Genomic DNA, 24,330 nt, shown 5'->3' on the forward strand with positions numbered 1-24,330 from the left:
ATTGCTGATCTGCTTTTTGTCACTATGGATGTTAGCATTTTCCAGAATTTTATATGAATGGAATCATAGAGTATGTGTTCTTTCCCCTGGCATCTTTCATTCAGCATAGTTATTTTGAATTTTATCCATGCTGTTGTGTATCATTTCCTTTTCATTGCTGAGAAGTATACCATTGTGTAGAAATACCATAGTTTGTTAATCCAGTCACTTGTTGATGGACATTTGTTTTCATTCCAGTTTTTGGCTGTTATAGATATAGCTGCTGTGTAAATTCGTGTACAAATCTTTGTGCAGATGTGTGCTTTCATTTTCTCTGGTAAATACCTGATATTGGCAGAGTCTTATGATAGGTTTAACTTTTAAAGAAACACTTTATATACTCTTACCAGCAGTGGATGAGAGTTCTAGTTAGCCACATTCTCACCAACACTTGACATGGTTACATACTGTAATTCTAACCATTCCATATTAGTCTTTATGTATAGTGTCATGTGGTTTTAATTTGCTTTTTGAACATCTTTTCATGTGTGTATTTCCTATCTGTAGCTCTTATTTGGTACAGTGTTTGTTCAAATATCTTTGTTCATTTTTTAAAGTTAGATTGTTTTGTTATTAGTCACAGTTCTCTTTTTCAGCTTTTTTGAGATATAGTTGACAAATAAAATAGATATTTACATGGTGATTTGATATACATATACATTGTGAAAGGATTTCCCTCATCCAGTTAATTAACATATCCATCACCTCACATATTTATCTTTTGTGTGTGTGTGAACATTTGAGTTCTACCCTGTTAGCTTATTTCAATTATATCAATACAATACAGTGTTATCAACTATAGCTACCATGTTATACATTAGATGCTTAGATTTCATTCATCTTATAATTAAAAGTTTGTCCCCTTTCACCAATCTCTCCCTATTCCTATCTGCCTCCCCCCGGCCTGTGGCAACTACTTTTCTGTTTGCTCGCTCTTTGAGTTTTTTGAATTGAAGTATAGTTGATTTACAATATTGTGTTAGTTTCAGGTGTACAACATAGTGATTCAGTATTTTTACAGATTATACTCCGTTAAAATTATTACATGATAATGGCTGTAATTCCATGTAATAGCAATATATCCTTATTGCTTATCTATTTTATACATAGTAGTTTGTATGTCTTAATTCTGTACCCCTAATTTGCCCCTCCCTTCTCCCCTCTTCCCTTTGGTTACCACTGGTTTGTTTGTTTTCTATATCTCTGAGTCTGTTTCTGTTTTGCATATATATTCATTTGTATTATTTTTTAGATTCCAATTATAAGTGATATCATACAGTTTCTGTCTTTCTCTGTCTGACTTAACTTCACTAAGCATAACGTTCTCTAGGTCCATCCATGTTGCTGCAAATGGCAGAATTTTGTTCTTTTTTATGGTTGAGTAATAGTCCATTGTGTATATATATATATATATATATATATATATATATATATATATATATATCACATCTTTTTTATCCATTCATCTGTTGGTGGGCATTTCAGTTGGTTGCATATCTGGACAGAAAATCAATAAGGCAATGATGGTCTTAAATGGTGCAATAGACTAGTTGGACTTAATAGATATCTATAGGACATTATATTCAAAAACAGCAAAATAAACATTCTTTTCACGTGTACATGGAATGTTCTCCAGGATAGATCACATACTAGACCACAAAACAAGTCTCAACAGATTTAAGAGGATAGAAATTATGTCAAGCATTTTTTCCAACCACAATGGTATGAAACTAGAAATCAACTACAGAAAGAAAAATCTGTTTCGATGAGTTGCACTTTTTCTTTTATATTCCAAATATAAGTGATACCATGCAGTATCTTTCTTTCTTTCTCTGGCTTATTTCACTTAGCATAATACCCTCCAGTTTCACCCATGTTGTGGCAAATAGCAGAATTTCTTAGAGGACTTTGTATATTTTAGATATTAGTATCTATGTTTTGCAAATATTTTCTCTCAGTCTACGGATTGCCTTTTCATTTTCTTAAAAGTGTCTTTTGAAGTTTTAAAAATTGGAAAGGTCCCATATAGACTTTTTTTTTCTATACTTTATGTTTTTCTGTACCCTATTTTAAAAAGTTACATAAACTTAAGGTCACTAAGATTTTCCCTTAAATTTTCTCTAGAAGTTTTAAATTTTACAGTGAGGTCTATATTCCATTTTGAGTTAAGTTTTTTATATGGTGTGAGGTAGGGTTGAGGTTCATTTTTTTCATATAATGAAACCCTAAATGTTTCATATAATGAAACATTTTATATAATGTTCCAGTATCAGTTGTTAAAGAGACTATCTTTTGTATAATGAATTGCCTTAGACCTTGTTGAAAAGCAATTGGCTATATATGTGTGGGTCTATTTCTAATTTTCTATTCTGTTACATTTATCTTTATAAATACAACTTTATCTTCATTACTGTACCTTTATAATAAGTCATGAAATCAAGTATAAATCCTTAAGTTTTATTTTCTTCTAAAACTACTTTTGCTCTTTTAGGTTCTTTGCATTTCCATGTAATTTATAGGATCAGCTTATGAATTTCTACTCCTCCTGCCCAAAAGAGGCCTGCCTGTATTTTGATTAGAATTGCATTGAATATATACATTAATCTGGGGGAGACTTGTCATCCTAATGATATTGAGTATTCTGAACCATATGTCTGATGGCATATATCTCCATTTATTTTGGTTTGTATATATTTTATGAAATTTACCTGCAGTTCATATTTTTAATGCTCTTGTCAATAGTATCTTGTTTTAAATTTGTTTCTAATTGTTTGCTGCTAACTTATAGAAACACATTTGATTTTAGTGTATTACCTTATATGCTACAACCCTGCTAAACCTACTAGTTCTAGTTTTATTACTTCTTTTCCTGTATGTTTTTCATTTTTAAATCTCCCTTTATTGCATTAACCAGTACTAGCACAGTGTTGATTAATGATGAGAACCAATATCATTGCCGTGCTCCTAATTTTAGGAAGAAAGCGTTCAGTCTTTCACCATTAAGTGTGATATTAGCTGTAGATCTTTCATAGATGTTCTTTATCAGATTGAGGAACTTCCCTTCTATTCCTAGTTACTAAAATTTTTTTACCATGGACTTTGAATTTGGTTACCTGCTTTTTCTGCATTTATTGAGATGATATTATGTGTTTTTTTAAGATCTTAAAATGGTGAATTTCAGTATTTGATTGTCGGATACCAAAGTAACTGCAATTCTGGGATAAAGCTCACATGGTCATGATATAATATCAGTTTTATATTTTGGTGTGCTTCGTTTGCTAAAATTTTAAGAATTTTTGCATCAATGTTTGTGAGGGATTTTGATCTTTTTTTTTCTTTTCTTATAATGTCTTTGTCTGCTTTTGGTAACAGAATATGCTGGCCTCCTAAAGTGACTTGGGAAGGTTTCCATCCTCTTCAGTTTTCTAAAGTAGTTTATGTGGAACTGGTACAATTTCCTCCTTAAATTTTTTGTGGAATTTACCAATGAAGCCGTCTGGGCCTGAGGTTTTCTTTGTGGATGAGTTTTTTAAATAAAAATTCCATTTTTTTATATACATAGGGCTATTCATATTATCTGTTTCTCTTGTGTAATTTGTGTCTTTCTAGGAATCTGTCCATTTCCTTAATGACTAACAATATTGAGCATATATTTATGTGCTTATTGGCTATTTGTATATCTTCCTTAGAAAAAAGTCTATTCAAAGTCCATTGCTCATTTTTTTAAATTGGGCTGTTTGTCTTTTTGTTGTTCAGCTGTAAGAGTTCTTTGTATATTCTCAATACTAGTCCTTTATCAGATATATAATTTGCAGATATTTTCTCACACTGTGTAGGTTACCTTTTCACTTTGTTGATAATGTTCTTTGCACAAAAGTTTTTAATGTTGATGAAGTCCAATTTATCTATCTTTTGTTTTATTTTTTGTACTTTTTGTGCTAAGAAATTATTGCGAAATTCAAAGTCATGAAGATTTACCTCCATGTTTTCTTCTAAGAGTTTTATGGTTTTAGCTTTTATATTTAGGTCATAGATACATTTTGAATTAATTTTTATATACAGAATGAGGTAGGGGGTCTGCCTTTATTCTTTTGCAGGTGGATATCATTTGTCCAAGCACTGCTTCTTGACGACACTATTCTTTCCCCAGTGAATGGTCTTGGCACACTTGCTGGAAATCAATTAGCCATAGGTGTATACAGGTTTATTTCTCTTCTCTCAGTTCTGTTCCACTGGTCTATACGTCTATCCTTATGCTGGTATCACACTGTTTTGATTACCGTAGCACTTCAGTAAGCTTTGAAATCAGGAACTATAGTCCTCCAACTTAGTTCTTTTTCAATGTTGTCTTAGCTGTTTGGGGCAACTTGCAGTTAGGATGAGGATAAGCTTTCCATTTCCATAAAAAAGTCCATTGGAGTTTTGTTAGGATTGCATTGAATTTTTACCATGCTTTGGGGAGTATTGCCATCTTAATAATATTAGATTTTCCAATCCATGAACACAGGATATCTTTCCATTTATTTAAATCTTCCTTAATTTCTTTATGGAGTGTTTTCTAATTTTCAGCACACAAGCCTTTCACCTTCTTGTTTAAATTAATTCCTAAGTATTGATTGTACTCTTTTGGAGGTGACTGTAAATGGAATTGTTTTCTTAATTTCATTTTCAGATTGTTTACTGCTAGTGTATAGAAATACAATTGATTTTTATATATTTATCTTATCTCCTGAAACCTTGCTTGAACTTGCTCATTAGTTGTAATAGCTTTTTAGTGGATTCCTTAAGATTTTCTATATTCAAGATCATACCATCTGCAACTAGAGATAGTTTTACTTCTTTACCAATCTGGATGGCTTTGATTTTTGTTGTTGTTGTTGTTGCTTATTGCTCAGGATACAACCTGCAATACAATACTGAATAGAAGTGGTAGGAGTGGACATCCTTGTCTTGTTCCTGATCTTTGGAGTGGGAGGCATTTAGTCTTTCATCATCAAATATGATGTTAGGTATGGGGTTTTCATAGATACACTTCAAAGATTGAGGAAGTTCCTTTTTACTTCTAGTTTGTTGAGTGTTTTTATCATGAAGGGGTATTGGATTTTGTCAAATCCTTTTTCTCCATCTATTGCAAGAATAATGTGGTTTTGTCCTTTGTTCTTTTGATATTTGCTGTGTTACATTAATTGCATTTCATATATTTTATACATTTGTCTAATTTTTTAGTTGTTTAAGGTGGGAGGGTGCATCTGGACCCTCTTACTCCATCATAGCTGGAAGTGGAAATTCTGAACTATGTATTATTTTTATATTTTAGAGGAGCAGTCTGAAGGCAGATTGTTGATGGTCACACAGTCGGAATTAAAATCCTGATGTTTGTGGTTCCAAAGCCTATGCTTTTACCACTGTTCTTATTATTGATTTAGTATTTTCATTTTATGGTCTTTTTTTATATGACTTGTATGAATTTTGATCTGTCTAATTGCCTAATATATTTACTTTCATTATAATCTCATTAAACCAAAGTGGCTCCTATAAACATATTAACCCAAACTATAGTTTAAATAATTTCCGTCAAGGTAAGTGGTTGACTGCTGGTTGTTTTTACATAAAGATATCAGCTACCATTTTCAGTTTTAAAAATTCTTAATAATCCAGGTTCACTGAGTTAACAGTCTGTACTAAGATTTTTGCTGATATGAAATTCTGCTTTAAAACCCTGCTACCAACTGCTGCCCTGTTGGTTCTCTTAATTTTCATTGCTTTCTCTTCGATAATCTCTGAAACCCTCTTTTGAAATGTATTATATCTACAAAGAAAATAAAAATAGACAATCTAGTTTTTGCTTGTTCTCTCATTCATTTAAATATTTTATGAATGAATTGTTCTTAGTATAATTACATAAATATCTTAAAAGTTTGTGTGAAACATTGCCGATTACTTTCATCCCCAGACATTTTAATCTATGAGACAAAACCTCCTCCTACCTTTGGTTTTATCACGTGCCAATATTTCCCAGTCTTGCCTGATTATAACAGTAATATGAGTTGTTAAAAAGAGAGATTTCCAAGCTTTGCAGGTTTTTTTCAGTAATGCTAGAGTGGCCCCTGAGGAGCTTTATTTTTTTATAAGCCCCCCAGGTGATTTTTATGATCAGGAAATTTGGTTCCACATATGTCAAACAGTTGCTCCTTCTTCAAAAGTAATTTTTCATCATAATAGTGAGGACTGAAGTCTCTGGAGTTAGATAAATTTGGATTCAGGTCCTGACTCTACCACATAGTAGCTGAATGGTCTTGGGTGTTATTTTAGCCTCTCAGCCTATTTGTTGATCTGTAAAATAGGAATAATCTTACCTACATCTCAAAGAATTGCTGAAAGGATTAAATTAGGTTGTGCGTATTGTGAAGCAGTTAATGCCATCCTTGGTATGCTGTAAATACTCTGTAAAATATTACAGTTTCATAGAATGCCACATCCTATTTGTGTTCCACTTCCTAACTTTTCCTTAAGTCCCTAATGCATTTCTGTTGTTTTATTACTAATCCAGAAGTTCTAATAATCCAGTGATTTAAAATATACTTAAGTTCCACTAGAACTTAAGAATATGTCCTTGAGACATACCAAATATATTTATTTCAGTCCTGTGTAAGATATTTTTTCCACATATACTTTTTTTGTGAGTTCTTGGCATAAATTAAGTCTTCTCAAATGTCTTAGTTCTTTCTTGGATACACAGATGATTGAAAATAAGTGATCTACTATTTAGTTGTTAGTGATTATTATTACAGGCAGAGTTATTCAGCACACGATTTTATCATTTATTTAATAGTATAAAATGGCTTTTATTTTCAGTTTCTTAATGGTCTCATTGATAGCTTTTCAGATGCAATGTGTCTACTCATAATTACAGGGTTTTGGGGATTTTTTTTGAGGAAAAGACATCTTTTTCCTTATTTATGGCAGTAGCCTTTTCCTTGTGCTGTGTCCTCTTGCCTGCTTTTAAAATTTGCTTCATCAGTTATCTTCTTGTGCCTGCTCCTTTGCTTTCTTCCTCTAGACTGACTACTTCCACCTGTTCTATAGATTACCTACTCTTTCCTTTTGGAAATCACTAGATTCCTAAAAAGAGCTGTCTGTGCTCATTTCCACTACCTCATCACTCCTGTCTTCTTGAATTCCTTATGACACCATTTTTCCTCTATGCTATACTGTACTTTCCTTTCAGAATGTTACTCTGTTATCACTATGTTTAAAAGCCTTTTCTGGATCTGTTCATTATCAACACTGTTATGTATTTTTTTCTAGAACACTTTCTTCTGCGCTATCTTGGTTTTCCTTCTGCTTTCCTAACCAGTGCTTTACTATCTTCCCTTTTTCTTTTGCTGCTTAAATGTTACTGCCTTCAGTCCACTTCATTTATTCCTTTCCTTGAATATCACAATCATTCTCCTTGCTTCAGCTGTCCTCTCTGTAGTGACTCCTAGATCTGCATTTTAACCCCACCCTCTCAATGAAGCTCTAGACTCAGTTACCTATTGCTTGATGATTGTATCCAGTGAAACTCATCAGGTCACCACCCCTGTATCCCAAATCATTTGCCTTTCCTGAAATTCATACTTCAGATGAATGGTATCATTAGTCTCCCATTAATCTAGACTTGGAAAGCTTGTGATCATTTATCAATATTTGCAGTTGTTATTCTTGCCTTTTGTCCCTACTCCCTTCAAATTAATCTTTCTTAAGGGCATTATTGTATTACCTCTCAACTTAAAAACCTTTAGGGACTTTCTCTTGTCTTTCTTAGTATAAATGCATTACTCTAGCTTTCTTTAATACTGTTTTATATGTAGAATAGTGGCCATATTGTTATGAAAATGGTTTATTCTCATTTTAAAGAATTCAAGCAATATGTAGCAAAGGAAACTCAAAATCCCACCCTCAGAAATAGCTACCATTGACATTATAAATACTCTTCCAGAAATCTCTTTAGAATAATGTTCAGATTGAATGAATAGATAACTTTATAAAATAGAATTATACTATCAGGCTTCCCTGGTGGCGCAGTGGTTGAGAGTCTGCCTGCCAATGCAGGGGACACGGGTTTGAGTCCTGGTCTGGGAAGATCCCACATGCCGCAGAGCAGCTAGGCCCGTGGGCCACAACTGCTGAGCCTGCGGGTCTGGAGCCTGTGCTCCACAACAAGAGAGGCCGCGACAGTGAAGGGCCTGCACACCGCGATGAAAAATGGCCCCCGCTTGCCGCAACTAGAGAAAGCCCTCACACAGAAACGAAGACCCAACACAGCCAAATTAATTAATTAATTAATTAATTAATTAATTTTAAAAAAAAGAATTATACTATCCATGGTACTTCTTAATAAGAAGTATTCATTTCTATTTTAGTTCCATTTTAAGAGAATGAAGTGACGTGGAAGTAAAATTGAGAGACTTATTGAATTTGTAATAAATGTTTGTTTATCACAAGATCTCCTCCCAACAATTTTCATAGTTTCATTATTTTTACATTGTTAAGGTTTATAACATTTACATTTTGCTCTGAAACTATAAATTCCACAGTTTAGTTTTCCTTCTATGTATGAATGGATGCACAGCTTGCCTAATCCTCCATTCATGAGTTCTTTGTTTTGACCTGGTTGGCTGGATTTTATTAACAAGTAATTTTTTCAGGAAGAGGTTATTGTGCTCTATTCCTTGAGTTCTTAGATATCAAAGGCCTGTGGCATTGCTGAGTACATCTTGGCTAGAGATCAGATTCATGGTTCAGAATATCTTTCCTTCAAAGTTTTGTAGGCATTATTCCATGTTTTTCTAGCATTAACTAATTCTGTGGAGAAGCCTGAGGCCAGACAGATTTTTTCTCCCTCTTTCTCATAGATGACTTGCATTTACTGCCTGGAAGCTTAAAAAATTTGTGCTTGTTCCTTAATGTTTTGTGATTTAATAAGGATATTCTTGGTGTTGATCTTCTGAATAAATTCTTCATGAAATAAAGTGGGCTTTCTCAATTTTCAGTATTTCTTTTTTTCAGGGAAAATTTTCTGTATTATATATTGGAATATTTTGTCTTTCTTAACTTTACAGATATTATTCTTACATTAGATCATCTTAACTTGTTCTCCATTGTTCAAAAGTTATTACTTACACATAAATTTTCATTTTAAAGTCCATATTAACTGTGATTATAACAAGCCTTTCCTCTGTTAGTGATTCGACTTTTTACCATCTTTGTTCTGTTTCATGCTTTTTCTAATTTAATTAATTCTGTGATTGTGTTACTTTGGCCTAAGTTTCCTTAACTCTCTAGTCTTCCTTTATTTTATCATGTCATTTTATTATCTTTTTTGCACCTTTAAATTCAGGTTCGTGTTGACTTCTTTTTACATTACAAAGTTTGCCTAGGAGATATTCTGCTGTTGCTTTGGTTATGTTTTCTTCCAGTTAATTTCCAGGAAATGTCTTATTTATTTTTTTACTTACTTACAGTTTGATTGAGATATCATTGACATATCAAAATTGTATATATTAAGGTGTACAACTTGATTTTTTTTTGTTTTTTCAGTACACGGGCCTCTCACTGTTGTGGCCTCTCCCGTTGCGGAGCACAGGCTCCAGACGCGCAGGCTCAGCGGCCATGGCTCATAGGCCTAGCTGCTCTGTGGCATATGGGATCTTCCCGGACCAGGGCATGAACCCGTGTCCCCTGCATCGGCAGGCGGACTCTCAACCACTGCGCCACCAGGGAAGCCCACACTTGATATTTTGATATACATATACATTGTGGGATGATCACTACAATCCAACTAATTAAAATATGTTACCTCTACTTAGTTACTGTGTGTGTGTGCGTGCACACACATTAAGAAGATTTCAGATCTATCTTCTTAGCAAATTTCAAGTATATATATAGTACAGTACTATTAACTATTATCACCATGCTGTACATTACGTCTCCAGACATATTCAACTAGCATAACTAAAATTTTGTAGCATTTGACCAACATCACAGATTGTATTTTTTATGCTGCTTTTGCACATTCTTCCCTCTGAATTTTATTTTATTTATTTTGTCTGGAGCATTAGGTCTCATTTCTTTTTCTTTCATCTTGATTATGTTTAACATATGACCCTTGATACATTATGATTAATTTTCCTTGAGCATACCTGTTTGTCTTATACTTTCAGTATACCTTGAGAAATGATTATATTGTTAATTTACTTATGAAAGTAGTTACATGGGATGGAGATTGGGAAATCTTTGCTAGAACTGTATTCAAACTTTCTTATTACAGTTTGTAACATATCTAGTGATAGATTTTATTTCATCCAACATGGATTCCTGGAGTCTATACTTCTTTCAGAGAGAGTAAGCTTCAGAGTTTGTTTACTTCCCAATTTCACTCTACCTTTTTCACTGTGGCATGTCTTCCTTCTGGCTTTCAAGAATGAGAAATTTGACCCCAACAGACATTTTCCAGTTTTTTATCATTAACTGTACTTTACTCATAAAAACTTTACTCTCCTTTACCATTGATCTATATTTCTGTTTTTGTGCCAGTACCATACTGCCTTGATTACTGTAGCTTTGTGGTATAGTTTGAAGTCGGGGGAGCCTGATTCCTCCAACTTCATTTTTCTTTCTCAAGATTGCTTTGGATATTTGGTGTCTTCCACGTTTCCATATGAACTGTAAATTTTTTTGTTCTAATTCTTTGAAGAATGCCATTGGTAGTTTGATAGGGATTGCATTGAATCTGTAAATTACCTTGGGTAGTATATTCATTTTCACAATATTGATTCTTCCAGTCCAAGAACATGGTATATTCCTCCATCTGTTTATGTCATCTGTGATTCCTTTCATCAGTGTTTTATAGTTTTATGAGTACAAGTCTTTCGCCTCCTCAGGCACATTTATTCCTGGGTATTTTATTCCTTTTGTTGCAGTGGTAAATGGGAGTGTTTCATAAATTGCTCTTTCTGATTTTTCGTTGTTGCTGTATAGGAATGCCAGAGATTTCTGTGCATTAATTTTGTATCCTGCAACCTCATCAAATTCATTGATTAGTTCTAGTAGTTTTCTGGTGGCATCTTTAGGATTTTCTATTTACAGTGTCATGTCATTGGCAAACAGTAACAGTTTTACTTCTTCTTTTCCAATTTGTATTCCTTTTATTTCTTTTTCTTCTCTGATTGCTGTGGCTAGGACTTCCAAAACTATGATGAATAAGAGTGGTGAGAGTGGACATCCTTGTCTTGTTCCTAATCTTAGTGGAAATGATTTCAGTTTTTCACCATTGAGTATGATGCTTGCTGTGGTTTTGTCATAAACGGCCTTTATTATGTTGAGGTAGGTTCTCTCTATGCCCATTTTCTGGAGAGTTTTTATCATAAATGGGTGTTGAATTTTGTCAAAAGCTTTTTCTGCATCTATTGAGATGATCATATGGTTTTTATTCCTTAATTTGTTAATCTGGTGTATCACATTGATTGATTTGCATATATTGAAGAATCCTTGCCTCCCTGGGATAAATCCCACTTGATCATGGTGTATGATTCTTTTAATGTGCTGTTGGATTCTGTTTGCTAGTATTTTGTTGAGGATTCTGCATCTGTGTTCATCAGTGACATTGGTTTGTAATTTTATTTTTTGTGATAATCTTTTTCTGGTTTTGGTATCAGGGTGATGGTGGCTTCATAGAATGAATTTGGGAGTGTTTCTCCCTCTGCAGTATTTTGGAAGAGTTTGAGAAGAATGGGTGTTAGCTCTTCTCTAAATGTTTGATAGAATTCGCCTGTGAAGCCATCTGGTCCTGGACTTTTGTTTCTTGGAAGATTTTTTTTTTTTGCGGTACACGGGCCTCTCACTGTTGTGGCCTCTCCCGTTGCGGAGCACAGGCTCCGGACGTGCAGGCTCAGTGGCCATGGCTCACTGGCCCAGCTGCTCTGCGGCATGTGGGATCTTCCCGGACCGAGCACAAACCCGTGTCCCCTGCATCGGCAGGCGGACTCTCAACCACAGCGCCACCAGGGAAGCCCTTGGAAGATTTTTAATTATGGCTTCAATTTCATTACTTGTGTTGGGTCTGTTTATATTTTCTAATTCTTCCTGGTTCAGTCTTGGAAAGTTTTACCTTTCCAACAATTTGTTCATTTTCTTGTGATTGTCCATTTTATTGGCCTATAGTTGTTTGTCGTAGTATCTTATAATCCTTTGTGTTTCTGTGGTGTCAGTTGTGATTTCTCCTTTTTCATTTCTAATTTTATTGATTTGAGTCCTCTCCCTTTTTTTCTTGATGAGTCTGGCTAAGGGTTTATCAATTTTGTTTATCTTCTCAAAGAACCAGCTTTTAGTTTTATTGATCTTTGCTATTGTTTTCTTTGTTTCTATTTCATTTAATTATGTTGGTGGGAGTGTAAATTGATATAACCACTATGGAAAATGGTGTGGAGATGTGTTAAAAAAAACTAAAAATAGAACTACCATATGACCCAGCAATTCCACTACTGAGCATATACCCTAAGAAAACCATAATTCAAAAAGAGTCATGTACCACAGTGTTCATTGCAGTACTATTTACAATAGCCAGGACATGGAACCAACCTAAATGTCCATCGACAGATGAATGGATAAAGAAGACGTGACACATACAATAGAGTATTACTCAGCCATAAAAAAAATGAAATCGAGTTATTTGTAGTGAGGTGGATGGACCTAGAGTCATACAGAGTGAAGTCAGTCAGAAAGAGAAAAACAAATACTGTATGCTAACACATATATATGGAATCTAAAAAAAAAAAATGGTACTGATGAACCTAGTTGCAGGGCAGGAATAAAGAGGTAGACATAGGGAATGGACTTGAGGACATAGGGTGGGAGGGCAAAGCTGGGGCAAAGTGAGAGTAGCATCAGCATATATACACTACTGCATGTAAAACAGTTGGCTGGTGGGAAGCAGCAGCATAGCACAGGGAGATCGGCTCGGTGTTTTGTGATGATCTAGGGGGGTGGGTTAGGGAGGATGGGATGGAGGCTCAAGAGGAAGGGGATATGGGGACATGTGTATGCGTATGACTGATTCACTTCGTGGTGCCACAGAAACTAACACAGTATTGTGAAGCAATTATACTCCAATAAAGATCTATTAAAAAAAACTGTAATCTCTAGCAAAACTTGACTGTTCAGACTCAATATATGTGAAGTTGAGGATGAGGTATATAGTTTAATATCTTGTACCTAATTGTCACTTATTTGGTGTATGTTGAAGAAAAATGATTTGTTTGTTTACTTTAAGTTTTGTCATCTCATACTCATTAGAATAATGTACATACCTATTAAAATTAATGTAACTTGTATAATGTCAAATCACAATGATATTAACTATAAAATGGTTTCTATAAAAATCTTAATTTGTCTCTTAAAAACATTTCAGTGGAGGCCTAAATAGACATTTCTCCAAAGAAGACAATATAAATGGCTAACAGGCACATGAAAAGTTGCTCACCATCACTAATTATTAGAGAAATGTAAGTCAAAACTACAATGAGGTACCATCCTACACTGGTCATAATGGCCATCATTAAAAAGTCTACAAATAACAAATGCTGGAGAGGGTGTGGAAGGAAGGGAACCCTCCTACAAAACTGGTGACCATGTAAATTGGTACAGCCACTATGGGGAACAGTATGGAGGTTCCTCAGAAAACTAAAAATAGAGTTGCCATATGATATAGCAATTCCACTCCTGGACATATATCTGGACAGAACTATAATTCAAAAAGATAAATGCACCCCTATGTTCATAGCAGCACTATTTACAGTATCCAAGACATGGAAACAACCTAAATGTCCATTGACAGATGAATGGATAAAGAAGATCTAAATATATACAATGGAATATTACTCAGCCATAAAAAGAATGAAATAATACCATTTGCATCTACGTGAATGGACCTAGAGATTATCACATTAAGTGAAGTAAGAAAGAGATGACAAATACCATATGATATCATTATTCGTAGAATCTAAGCTATGACACAAATGAACTTATCTATGAAACAGAATCAGACTCACAGACATAGAGAACAGACTTGTGGTCGCCAAGGGGGAGGGTTGGATTGGGAATTTGGGACTAGCAGATGCAAACTATTGATATTATATATAGAATGGATAAACAACAAGGTCATATTGTATGGCACAGGGAATTATATTCAATATCCTGTAATAAACTATAATGGAAAAGAATATATGTATATGTATAACTGAATCACTTTGCTGTACACTGAAACTAACATAACATTATAAATCAACTATGCTTCAATAAAAAAAATATATTTCAATGGCAGACCTTTACTCTAAATCAGGGGTCCCCAACTCCCGGGCCGCGGACCGTTAGCAGTCCTGTGGTCTGTTAGGAACCAGGCCACACAGCAGGAGGTGAGTGGCGGCCAACCAAGTGGCTTCATCTGCTGCTCCACATCACTTCCCTTACCACCTGAACAGCGCTTGCATTACCGCCTGTACCATCACTCGCATTAATGCCTGAACCATCCTCTCACCACCCCTGTCTGTGGAAAAACTGTCTTCCGCGAAACCAGTCCTTGGTGCCAAAAAGGTTGGGGACCACTTCTCTAAATCACTTCTTACTGCGGCCTATGGGTTTGTTATGTACACTGGATTATTATCCATTTGGGGGATAAGTATTGAAAGAAAAGACTATAAGTCGTTCATTTTTTGGTCTATGCCTTAAAACTGGTTTGTATTATTATATAAAGACTTAAGTTTCATATTTTTGTGATGTGCCTTAGAATTAACCTGATTTGAAACTCACTTTCTCTTTTTTTTTTATTGCAGGTAAACGAAATTGCCTTTATAAATACCCTCGAAGCCCAGAACAAACGCCATGATGTTTTATCAAAATTGAAGGAATATGAGCAGAGGCTTAATGAGTTACAGGAAGAGCGTCAGCGAAGACAGGAAGAAAAGCAAGCACGTGATGAAGCTGTTCAGGTAGAATTTTATTCAGCAAGCATTTATTGAGCACCAGCCATTTCTAGGCTCTGAGCCAGGTGCTGAGGATACAAAAAGGAGTAAGACCAAGTCTGTGTTCCCAAGGATGCATGGTTTAGTGTAGCACGGTTTGGAAATGGGAAGTCTGATTGCCAAGGCAGTGTGTACTCCTTCAGAAAGGGTATCAGTGTTTTTGTCAATTTGAATCTCTAGTCTCAACTAGATGAAGGACTAAATTGCTCTGGACAGATTATTATCTATTCTTTTCTAATTGGGTTGGGCAAGAATATGTTCCTTTCTTCCCTTACAAATGGATTGTGTTTGAACCAATGTATGTAGCCTTAGTAACTGGGCAATCTTTATGTTTATGACAAGGAGCACCTGTCATATATTGGGCAGTGTCATCAGGTACTTTAACCTCTGTAGCATACCCTAAGTTAGCTACCATTTTCAGGATGGGAAGAAGACTTAACACATAAACTTTAGTGATGGTTTTAAACTATTTAAATCTTCCTCAAGATCAAATATGGATGCAGACATACTTTATCTATTATGACTAATATTTATTTGTTTATTCATTCAGTCATCGTTTATTGAATTACTGCTATAATCTGTGTGCTGTGCTTTGCTCAAGGACATGAAAAAGATATATCCTTGATCTCAATGGGAAGACATATATGTAAACAAATCTTAACCCGTAGGATTAGTATAACAGTAAAGACGTTTTTGGAAGCACAAAGGAGAACCTGTTACTCAAATTGAGAGTGCCAAAGACGTGAGAACATCAGGAAAAGCTTCCTGGAGGAGGCGGTGCCTCAACTAAGTTTTGAAAACTGAGACAGTCGTAAATGGTGCAAAGTAGGCATTCTATGCAGGAGATGAGTGAGTATGGCATGTAGAGTTAGGGACCTGACCATGAAGAGCTTTGTTGTTATGTTAAAAGCTAGGGATGTTATTAATGTTTCATGCTTCTTCATGTCACTGGTAATTTTAGGAAATTAAAATATTACAGTTTTCAAGTTTATTGGTTACTTTATGCTCTTTTTGTACACTAGCAAGCAGTCCCATATTCACCCCAATCTCTATTTGATTTGAGTTCAAGGTCTCATTTTAATCTGAGTGTCAAGCTAACTTATGTTTAAAAATACAGGATACTACTTTTAGAGAAACTTTAGCTTTTCCTCTCAAAGGAACAGTAAAAAATTCATTTTTATCATTTAAAAGTTAATTACTCATTAACTAACATTCTTAAATGAGTAAATGAAATAGGATATTTGAATTTTTAATTTGAGCCATCCCTTCAGCTTTATTGCTCTTTCTTTTTCTGCATCAAACCAATTTATAAAAATAATTATTTTTTTATACGCCAATAAAGATGTTAAAAAAAATTATTATTTTGAAAATTGTGTATTACTTTTGAGCAACCATTAGGCATTAATGATTCAGAAATAAATGAGATATGATCTTTGCCTTTATGGCAAATAATACAACATAGTGTGAAAGTGTAATAGAAACCTGTACTGTATAGGTTACAGTGGTATCACAGAGTAGGGAATAATTAGCTCTCTTGGTGGGAGGGGAATGTCAGGGAAAGTTCAGTGGAAGAGGTAACTTCTTAACTGGATTTTGGGGGGAAATATATGAGTAATATTGTATATTTTTGAGTAGACATCTTTAGTTACTTTTTCTGCATTTATTTTGCAGATTTGAAGATTTGAAATATAACAGTTATCTTCTGTTTAAAAATGACGACTCTTATTTTATAATTTGGAACATTTATTAAGGCGTAAAGGAAAGCAGTTATTTTCTGAAAGTAGTAAGGAGTCTTCTGAACTCACTAACACTTAAAATTTTTTTTGACTACTCAGACTTATTTTTATCTTTAAAAATGTAGAAATTTCCTATGGATTTAATTTTCAGTGAAAAATTTAAAATGTATGTACATAAGTTTAATCGAGATGACTGATACTAGAAAAATTCATTGGTAATATATAACATATATATAAAATTTAAAAATTTTTTAAATATGTAGTCATTACTATATGTGCAAGGAGATAATGCCAAACATTCTGTAAATACAATAATAGTAAGGTATTGACTTAATAAAGAATTCAGAGGCCCTCCATCTGCTTTACTTTTATTCTTGAAACATTCACGTAAATGTTAAATTGTTAAAGGCAATTGTGATTCTTGTTTTTTGTAAGTGAAATACTAAGTTAATGCTGCCGTCATATATTCTCAATTTCCCTTTTTTGCCATATAAATTATTGATGGATTAGTTTTAAGCCCAGTTTTCTTAGATATTCTGCCTTGTCCTCTTGCCCTAATCTGATTTGTAGGCGTAAAGGGCGGGGTTGCAAAATCCTTTCTTAGGCTGCCATAAACACATCGTTGACTGTGAAACAAGGTACATGGGAGTCTGAGAGGTTTCAGAAGGGTTGAGAGTTAGATATCTTTACAGTTCATTTGCTGTAGGTTTATGCTTTTTATTTGTGAGTATATAGATTTATAATGAATATTATAAAGTTACGCTTCATTTGTTTAATAGACATTTATCGAACTCCTTCCCTGTACAAGATGCTTTTGTGGGGTACAAAGTTTCCTATCTTTAGGAAACTTAAATTTTAGAAAGGAAAACACTAGATGAATTTACTAATTTTACTCATTAGGTATACAGTTACCAATTTTCTCTTCCACTTATTAAAAACAGAAATTAGAAGATTGGATATTTTTTGAAGTCCAGTTATTTCTATTAGTACAATGTTGGAGTATTTCTTATATCCGTAAAAACAATCAGCAAGTTGACATCATATTTTTGCGTATAACGTAGCTACATTGCACATACACATAAAGTAATTGTTTGTATATAATATTAATAAATTTCATTTATAAGACCAACTTATAATTTTTAAAAGTATATCCCTCAAGATTTTGGTTTTATAAAATATGAAATGAAAAGTTCTGGTTTAATTCTTTATATTTAATGCTTTAACCTTTTGCATTTTAGTGTGAAAGTTGTGTTTTCAGACATAATGCAGATTTTTTAAAAATAAATTTGAGTTTAAGGGAAAACTCTTTTGTTCGTGTTTTTAAATATTTATTTATTTTTTTAGGCTGCACTAGGTCTTAGTTGTGGCACATGGGATCTTCGTTGCGGCATGTGGGATCTTTAGTTTCTGCATGTGGAGTTCTTAGCTGTGGCATGTGGACTCATAGTTGCAGCATGTAAACTCTTAGTTGAGGCATGCATGAGGGAATAGTTCCCCGGCCAGGGATTGAACCCAGACCCCCTGCATTGGGAGTGTGGAGTCTTAGCCAATGGACCACCAGGGAAGTCCCTGTTCATGTTTCTTATTGGAGAAAATTTTCTGTACCAGGTTTGATTGTTTTTTACTCTTGAGTTTTTCAGAGAGTATATAACTAAAAAAGTTTCTACATGTTATATTTAGTAATGAGAAATAGCTATAACCAGTTCATGAATAGTATGTTAGAAAGTAAAGACTATATTTAAAATTTAATTGCCCACCTGCAACAGTCTATGATCTGTCAGATGTGCTCTCATGAATTCGGTGCATTCCCTCTAGTTCTCAGGCCCCCTGCCAAAAAAAAAAGAAAGAAAAGAAATAGGGACACTTTTGTGTTACTACTTTAAAAAGGTTTTCTTCCCCTGGGTAGATACAGCTTGTTGTAGATATAAAGTTAGCATTGTGAGCTTATTAGTAACTTAGTTAACTATTAGGAATATTAGCATCTCTCCCCAGTGTTATCTAAACAGAAACTGCTTTAGCATTTCTTTTCTGCTCTCATTTACTGAACACTTTACTATGTACTAAACACTTTGCTAAGTACTTACCTGTGTTAATAATTTAGATCTCACAGCAAACTGGGTCTCTTTAAGGTAAAATGACTTGCCCAAGGCTATGTAAGTAGTGGTTACTAGAGCCTAGATCAGTGTAGTGTGTTCCATTTATCATAAAGAGTAGGGACCAGGGAGATGTTGTGTGAGCTCCCTGGGGGATGGGGATGAATTGAAAGAAATATATCAATACATCTAGTAATATGGTGAAAATTAGCTAAGTACTCCTCGTAGGCAAAAATACACAGGAAGTATATCACAGTATTTTAATGAAGTATCTTCTCCATTAATGATGATGATGATGATAATTATTGAGAATTTAGTATATGCCAACCCCTATGTAAGTGCTTTTCATGTATTATCTCATGTGTTCTTCACAATATCCTGAGAAATAAGCACTATTGTTACTTGTCTTCCAGAAAACTAAGTCACATATATAATATAACTAGACCAGGGTCACCCAGCTGGTAAATAATGTAATCAGGAAACAAAATCAGGGAATCTAATACAGTGTCCACTCTCTTACCCACTATGCTATATTACAATGCCTCTTTCTCCCTGCCACAAGCTTTTCTTCACTTAAGTCCTATATGGAAGCTTAGTTCAGAAATAAAATCTGTTAATTATGCTTTCTTCATCATGTTCTGTTATTTCTATAACCATGTCCAAACACAAGGCTTTAGAAGTGATTAACCATAAAATATGTATCAGGTTCTAATAAGATAGTATCTGCTTAAAATAGCATTTATTCTTTTTTAAATAAATTTATTTTATTTATTTTTAGCTGTGTTGGGCCTTCATTGCTGCGTGCGGGCTTTCTCTAGTTGTGGCGAGTGGGGGCTACTCTTCGTTGTGGTGCGCAGGCTTCTCATTGCGGTGGCTTCTCTTGTTGCGGAGCATGGGCTCTAGGCGTGTGGGCGTCAGTAGTTGCAGCACGCTGGCTCAGTAGTTGTGGCTCCGGGCTCTAGAGTGCAGGCTCAGTAGTCGTGGCGCACGGGCTTAGTTGCTCCGTGGCATGTGGGATCTTCCCGGACTAGGGCTCGAACCCATGTCCCCTGCATTGGCAGGAGGATTCTTAACCACTGCGCCACCAGGGAAGCCCAGCATTTATTCTTCTAATTATTTGTAACACTGGTAAATGACATATGAAAACCAGATAGTATTGGTATTTGATTTTATTTAAATTCTGAGAAGCATACCTAATGAGAAGCCAGGGATCTATTTGGCTTGAATATATAAGTATATGTCAAAGCTGTGTCACCTTTAATCATTTTCATCTTACACATAATTCTAACATCTTTTAAAATATTTCTGACATTAGGAACGTAAGAGAGCTCTAGAAGCAGAACGGCAGGCCCGTGTAGAAGAATTGTTAATGAAGAGGAAAGAACAAGAAGCCCGAATTGAGCAACAGAGGCAAGAAAAGGAAAAAGCCCGGGAAGATGCTGCCCGGGAAAGAGCTAGGTACTTCATTTGCTATCTTGATTTTGATCCTGATGAACATTTGCAGTGAGAGCATATTCAAATCAAGTCTTGAAGCTATTTGCCGTCATGTAGAATTTTTAGAAAGTGTTACATATACAGAAATGTTATACTGAATTTTGATTTCCAGGAATTAAGCCATCCTACTCAAAATGGAAAACTTTTGAAAATTTCTGTTGGATGGGAAACTTGATATTTCAAGATATTTTCAGTTGTAAGAAATAGAATTTGATTCTGGCTAACTTAAGCAAAGTAAATTTTAAGTAAACTATTGGGAGCGAAAGTGATAGGTGGTTAGATGACCAGGCTGGGACATGGTCAAGTATCAGATACTAGGTCCCAGGAGCCACGGCAGTGGTCTTTTGATAGAAACGGTCTGGTCAACATGTTGCCGCCCTGATTATGTTAAATGACACTCAGCCATCCCTACATTTTAAAATCACTTGTTTAAGATTCAAAGACCCAGGAAAAAGCATTTAATTGGCCAAATTGATTTGTGCTTTTTGATCTTGTTTGTGAAATCCTTTTATACCCTGTGTCATAAGATATTCTTCAAAATGTTATAGTTTTTCAGTTTGACACACATTTAGGTTTTAATTCCTTTTAAGATACCTTTTATGTATGGTATGAATCAAAAATATAAATTTATTTATTTGCATATAAATATCCATTTGTTGAACAGCCCCATTTGTTGAAGAGGGTAGCTTTTAAGAGACTATCCTTGCTGCCTGTTCACGGTCAATTAATCATAGATGTAAGGGTTTATTTCTGGACTCTGTCCTGTTCTTTTGATATCTACATGTCTATTCTTACTCCAGCACCACACTGTTTTAACTACTGTAGCTTTATAGCAAGTTTTGAAATCAATTAATGTAGGTTCTCTAATGTTGTTGTTCTCTTTCAGAATTGCTTTCCAAATAACTTTTTAGGGTAGGCTTGCCAGTTTCTAAAAAAAGAAAGCTTGCAAGCATTTTTATAGTAATGCCTTGAATCTATAAGTCATTGTGGGAAGAACTGCCATCTTTACAATATTGTATATGATCCATGAATATGGTATGTGTCTCTATCTGCTTTAATTTCTCTCAACAGTATTTTTTAGTTTTTAGAAAATAGGTCTTGCATTTCTTTTCTTAAATATTTTCCTAAGTACTCTTTTTGAAGCCATAGTGAATGGAGTTATTTTATTTCATTTTTGTTAGTATTTTTGCTAGTATGTAGAAATACAATCAATTTTTTATATATTTTATTTTATAATTTTTTATGATCTTGCGCAACTTTCCTATGCGTATTTTCCTATTAGTGTTTTCTTTTTTGCTGTTGTTGTTCCTTAGGATATTTTACATAAAGGCTCATGTCCTCTGCAAATTGAGATTGTTTTACTTCTTGCTTTCTAATACAGATGTCTTTAATTTCTTTTTCTTGCCTTATTGCACTGACTAGATCCTACAATATAACATTAATAGAAGTTGTGACATTGTATATCCTTATTTTGTTCTTGATCTTAGGGGGAAAACATTCAGTCTTTCACTATTACGTATGATGTAGTTGTAGGTTTCTCATAAATCCTCATTATCAGGTTGAAGAAGTTCTCTTCTATTTCTAGTTTATTGAGAGTTTTTAGCATGCATGTACTTTAAATTTGGTTAAATAAATGCTTCTTTGGGGGCATTCACTGAGATGATCATGTAGCTTTCATTTTTTATTAATATGGTTTATTACATTAATTAATTTTTGGATATTAAACCAACTTTACATTCCTGGGTTAATTTGCACTTGGTCATAGTGTAAAATCATTTTTATGTGTTGTTGAATTCTTATTAAGGATGTATTCATAAGGGATATTGGTGTGTAATTTTCTTGTGATGTCTTTGTCTGGCTTTCATGTCATGGCAATCCTAGCCTCAGAGAATGTGATGGGAAGTGTTTTTTCCTCCACTATTTATAGAAACTCTTTGTGTAGGATTGTTACTTTTTCTTGCTAAATGTTCAATATACTAGTGAAGCCATCTGGGTTTGGAGTTATCTTTTGGGGAAGACTTTAAATTACCAAATAAATTTTTCTTAACATGTTATCAATCTATTGAGATTTTTCTGTTTCTTATTGAGTCAGCTTTGGTAATTTGTGTTTTTCTATGAATTTGTCCTTTTCATCTAAGTTGTGTATTTTTATAAAGTTGTTAATAGCTCCTTATAAGGATTTTAATTTTAACATGATCTGTAGTGATGTTCCTCCTTTCATTCCTTATTTGCTAATTTATGTCTCTCCTCTCTGTCTCTGTCTTTCTGTCTCTCTGTCTCTTGGTAGTCTAGCTAAAGGTTTGTACATTTTGTTGATCTTTCCAAAAAACCAGCTTTTGGTTTCTTTGAATTTCTACATTACGTTTCTGTTTTCTGTTACATTGATTTCCACTTTGATATTTATCATTTCTTTCCTTCTGCTTATTTTGGATTTGATTAGCTTTGCTTTTCCTACTTTTATAAAGTCAAAACTTAGTTGATTAATTTTAGATATTTCTGCATTTCTAATATAAGCATTTGAATTACCAGTTTTCTTCTTAGCACTTCTTTAATTTCATCTCATCAGTTTTGATACATTGTATTTTTATTTTCATTCAATTCAAGATTTTTTCTAATATTTCTTATGATTTCTGATTCCTGAGTTATTCAGAAGCATGTTATTTAGTTTCCGAATATTTGGAATGTCTCCCGTTTTTCTGTTTTCTAATTAAATATTTTGTGGTTGAAGAATGTTTTCTGTATGATTTCAGTCCTTTTAAATTTATTGAACTTATTACTTTATGGTCTTGAATGTAGACTATCCTAGGGAATGTTCTGTGTGCTCTTGGAAAATACGTGTATTCTGCTGTTTTGGATGAGTGTTCTCTAAATGTCAGTTAAGTAAAGTTAGTTGATAGTGTTTAGTCGTCTGTATACTTACTGATTTTCTGTCTAGTTGTATTAATTCTTGAGATAGAGTTATTGAAATCTCCAAAAATAATTGTTGAATTGTCTATTTCTCTTTTCAGTTTTGACAGTTTTTTGCTTCATGTATTTTGGTGCCTTAGTATTACAGGCATGTAATTTATACTTACTATAACTCCTTGAAGTATTGACCCTTTTATCATTATGAAATATCCCTCGTTGGGTTTTTAAAAAAATATTTCTTGTCTTAAAGTCAATTTTTTTATGTTTTAAATATTGCCATGTTTATTGTTTATATGATATGTCTTTTTCTGTCTAAAGGGAAACATTTTTTTGTGTCTTTGTATCTAAAGTGTGTCACTTATATATAGTTGAGGTTTCTTTTTATATCTGGCCTTCTATTTTCTGCCTTTTGATTGTTTAGTCCATTCTTATTTAATGTAATTTATTGATATGACTGAATTTAATGTCTGCCATTTTGATATTTGTTTTCTGTATGTCTCAAGTTTTTTTTCTCCTTTACTGTCTTCTTTTTTGTTAAACCAGTACATTTTAAAAATTATTGATTTATTTAGTTTTGGCTGTGTTGGGTCTTCATTGTTGTGTGTGGGCTTTCTCTAGTTGCCGCCAGCAGAGGCCACTCTTCGTTGCGGTGCCTGGCCTTCTCATTGCAGTGGCTTCTCTTGTTGCGGAGCCCGGGCTTTAGGCGCCCAGACTTTGGTAGTTGTGGTGCACAGGCTTAGTTGATCTGCGGCATGTGGGATCTTCCCGGACCAGGGCTCAAACGTGTGTCCCCTGCATTGGCAGGGGGATTCTTAACCACTGTGCCACCAGGGAAGTCCCTCAACCAGTACTTTTTAGGGCATCATTTACATTTTTCTCTTGATTTTAAAAACTGTATTACTTTAGTTATTTGCTTAGTGTTTGCTTTCTTTATTACAGTATTCATCTTGACTTATCACAAACTACTTCACGTTAAAATTAACTTAATTTTGGTAAAATAGA

The 24,330-nt window shown here is 34.1% G+C and overlaps 1 protein-coding gene across 3 annotated transcripts in view; it reads left to right on the forward strand.

The window, feature by feature from the left end:
- Positions 1 to 24,330, forward strand: part of SCAPER (S-phase cyclin A associated protein in the ER) — a 495,909-nt gene that overhangs the window by 169,004 nt on the left and 302,575 nt on the right. For all 3 annotated transcript variants that reach the window (XM_082647309.1, XM_082647310.1, XM_082647311.1), the window contains exons 16-17: positions 14,910 to 15,065; positions 20,243 to 20,385. In XM_082647309.1, the coding sequence (XP_082503435.1) occupies positions 14,910 to 15,065; positions 20,243 to 20,385 (299 nt within the window). The remainder of the gene's footprint in view (positions 1 to 14,909; positions 15,066 to 20,242; positions 20,386 to 24,330) is intronic.

The sequence above is a fragment of the Grampus griseus genome, assembly GCF_964374135.1.
Source record: "Grampus griseus genome assembly, chromosome: 2".
In the NCBI taxonomy this organism is placed as follows: Eukaryota; Metazoa; Chordata; class Mammalia; order Artiodactyla; family Delphinidae; genus Grampus; species Grampus griseus.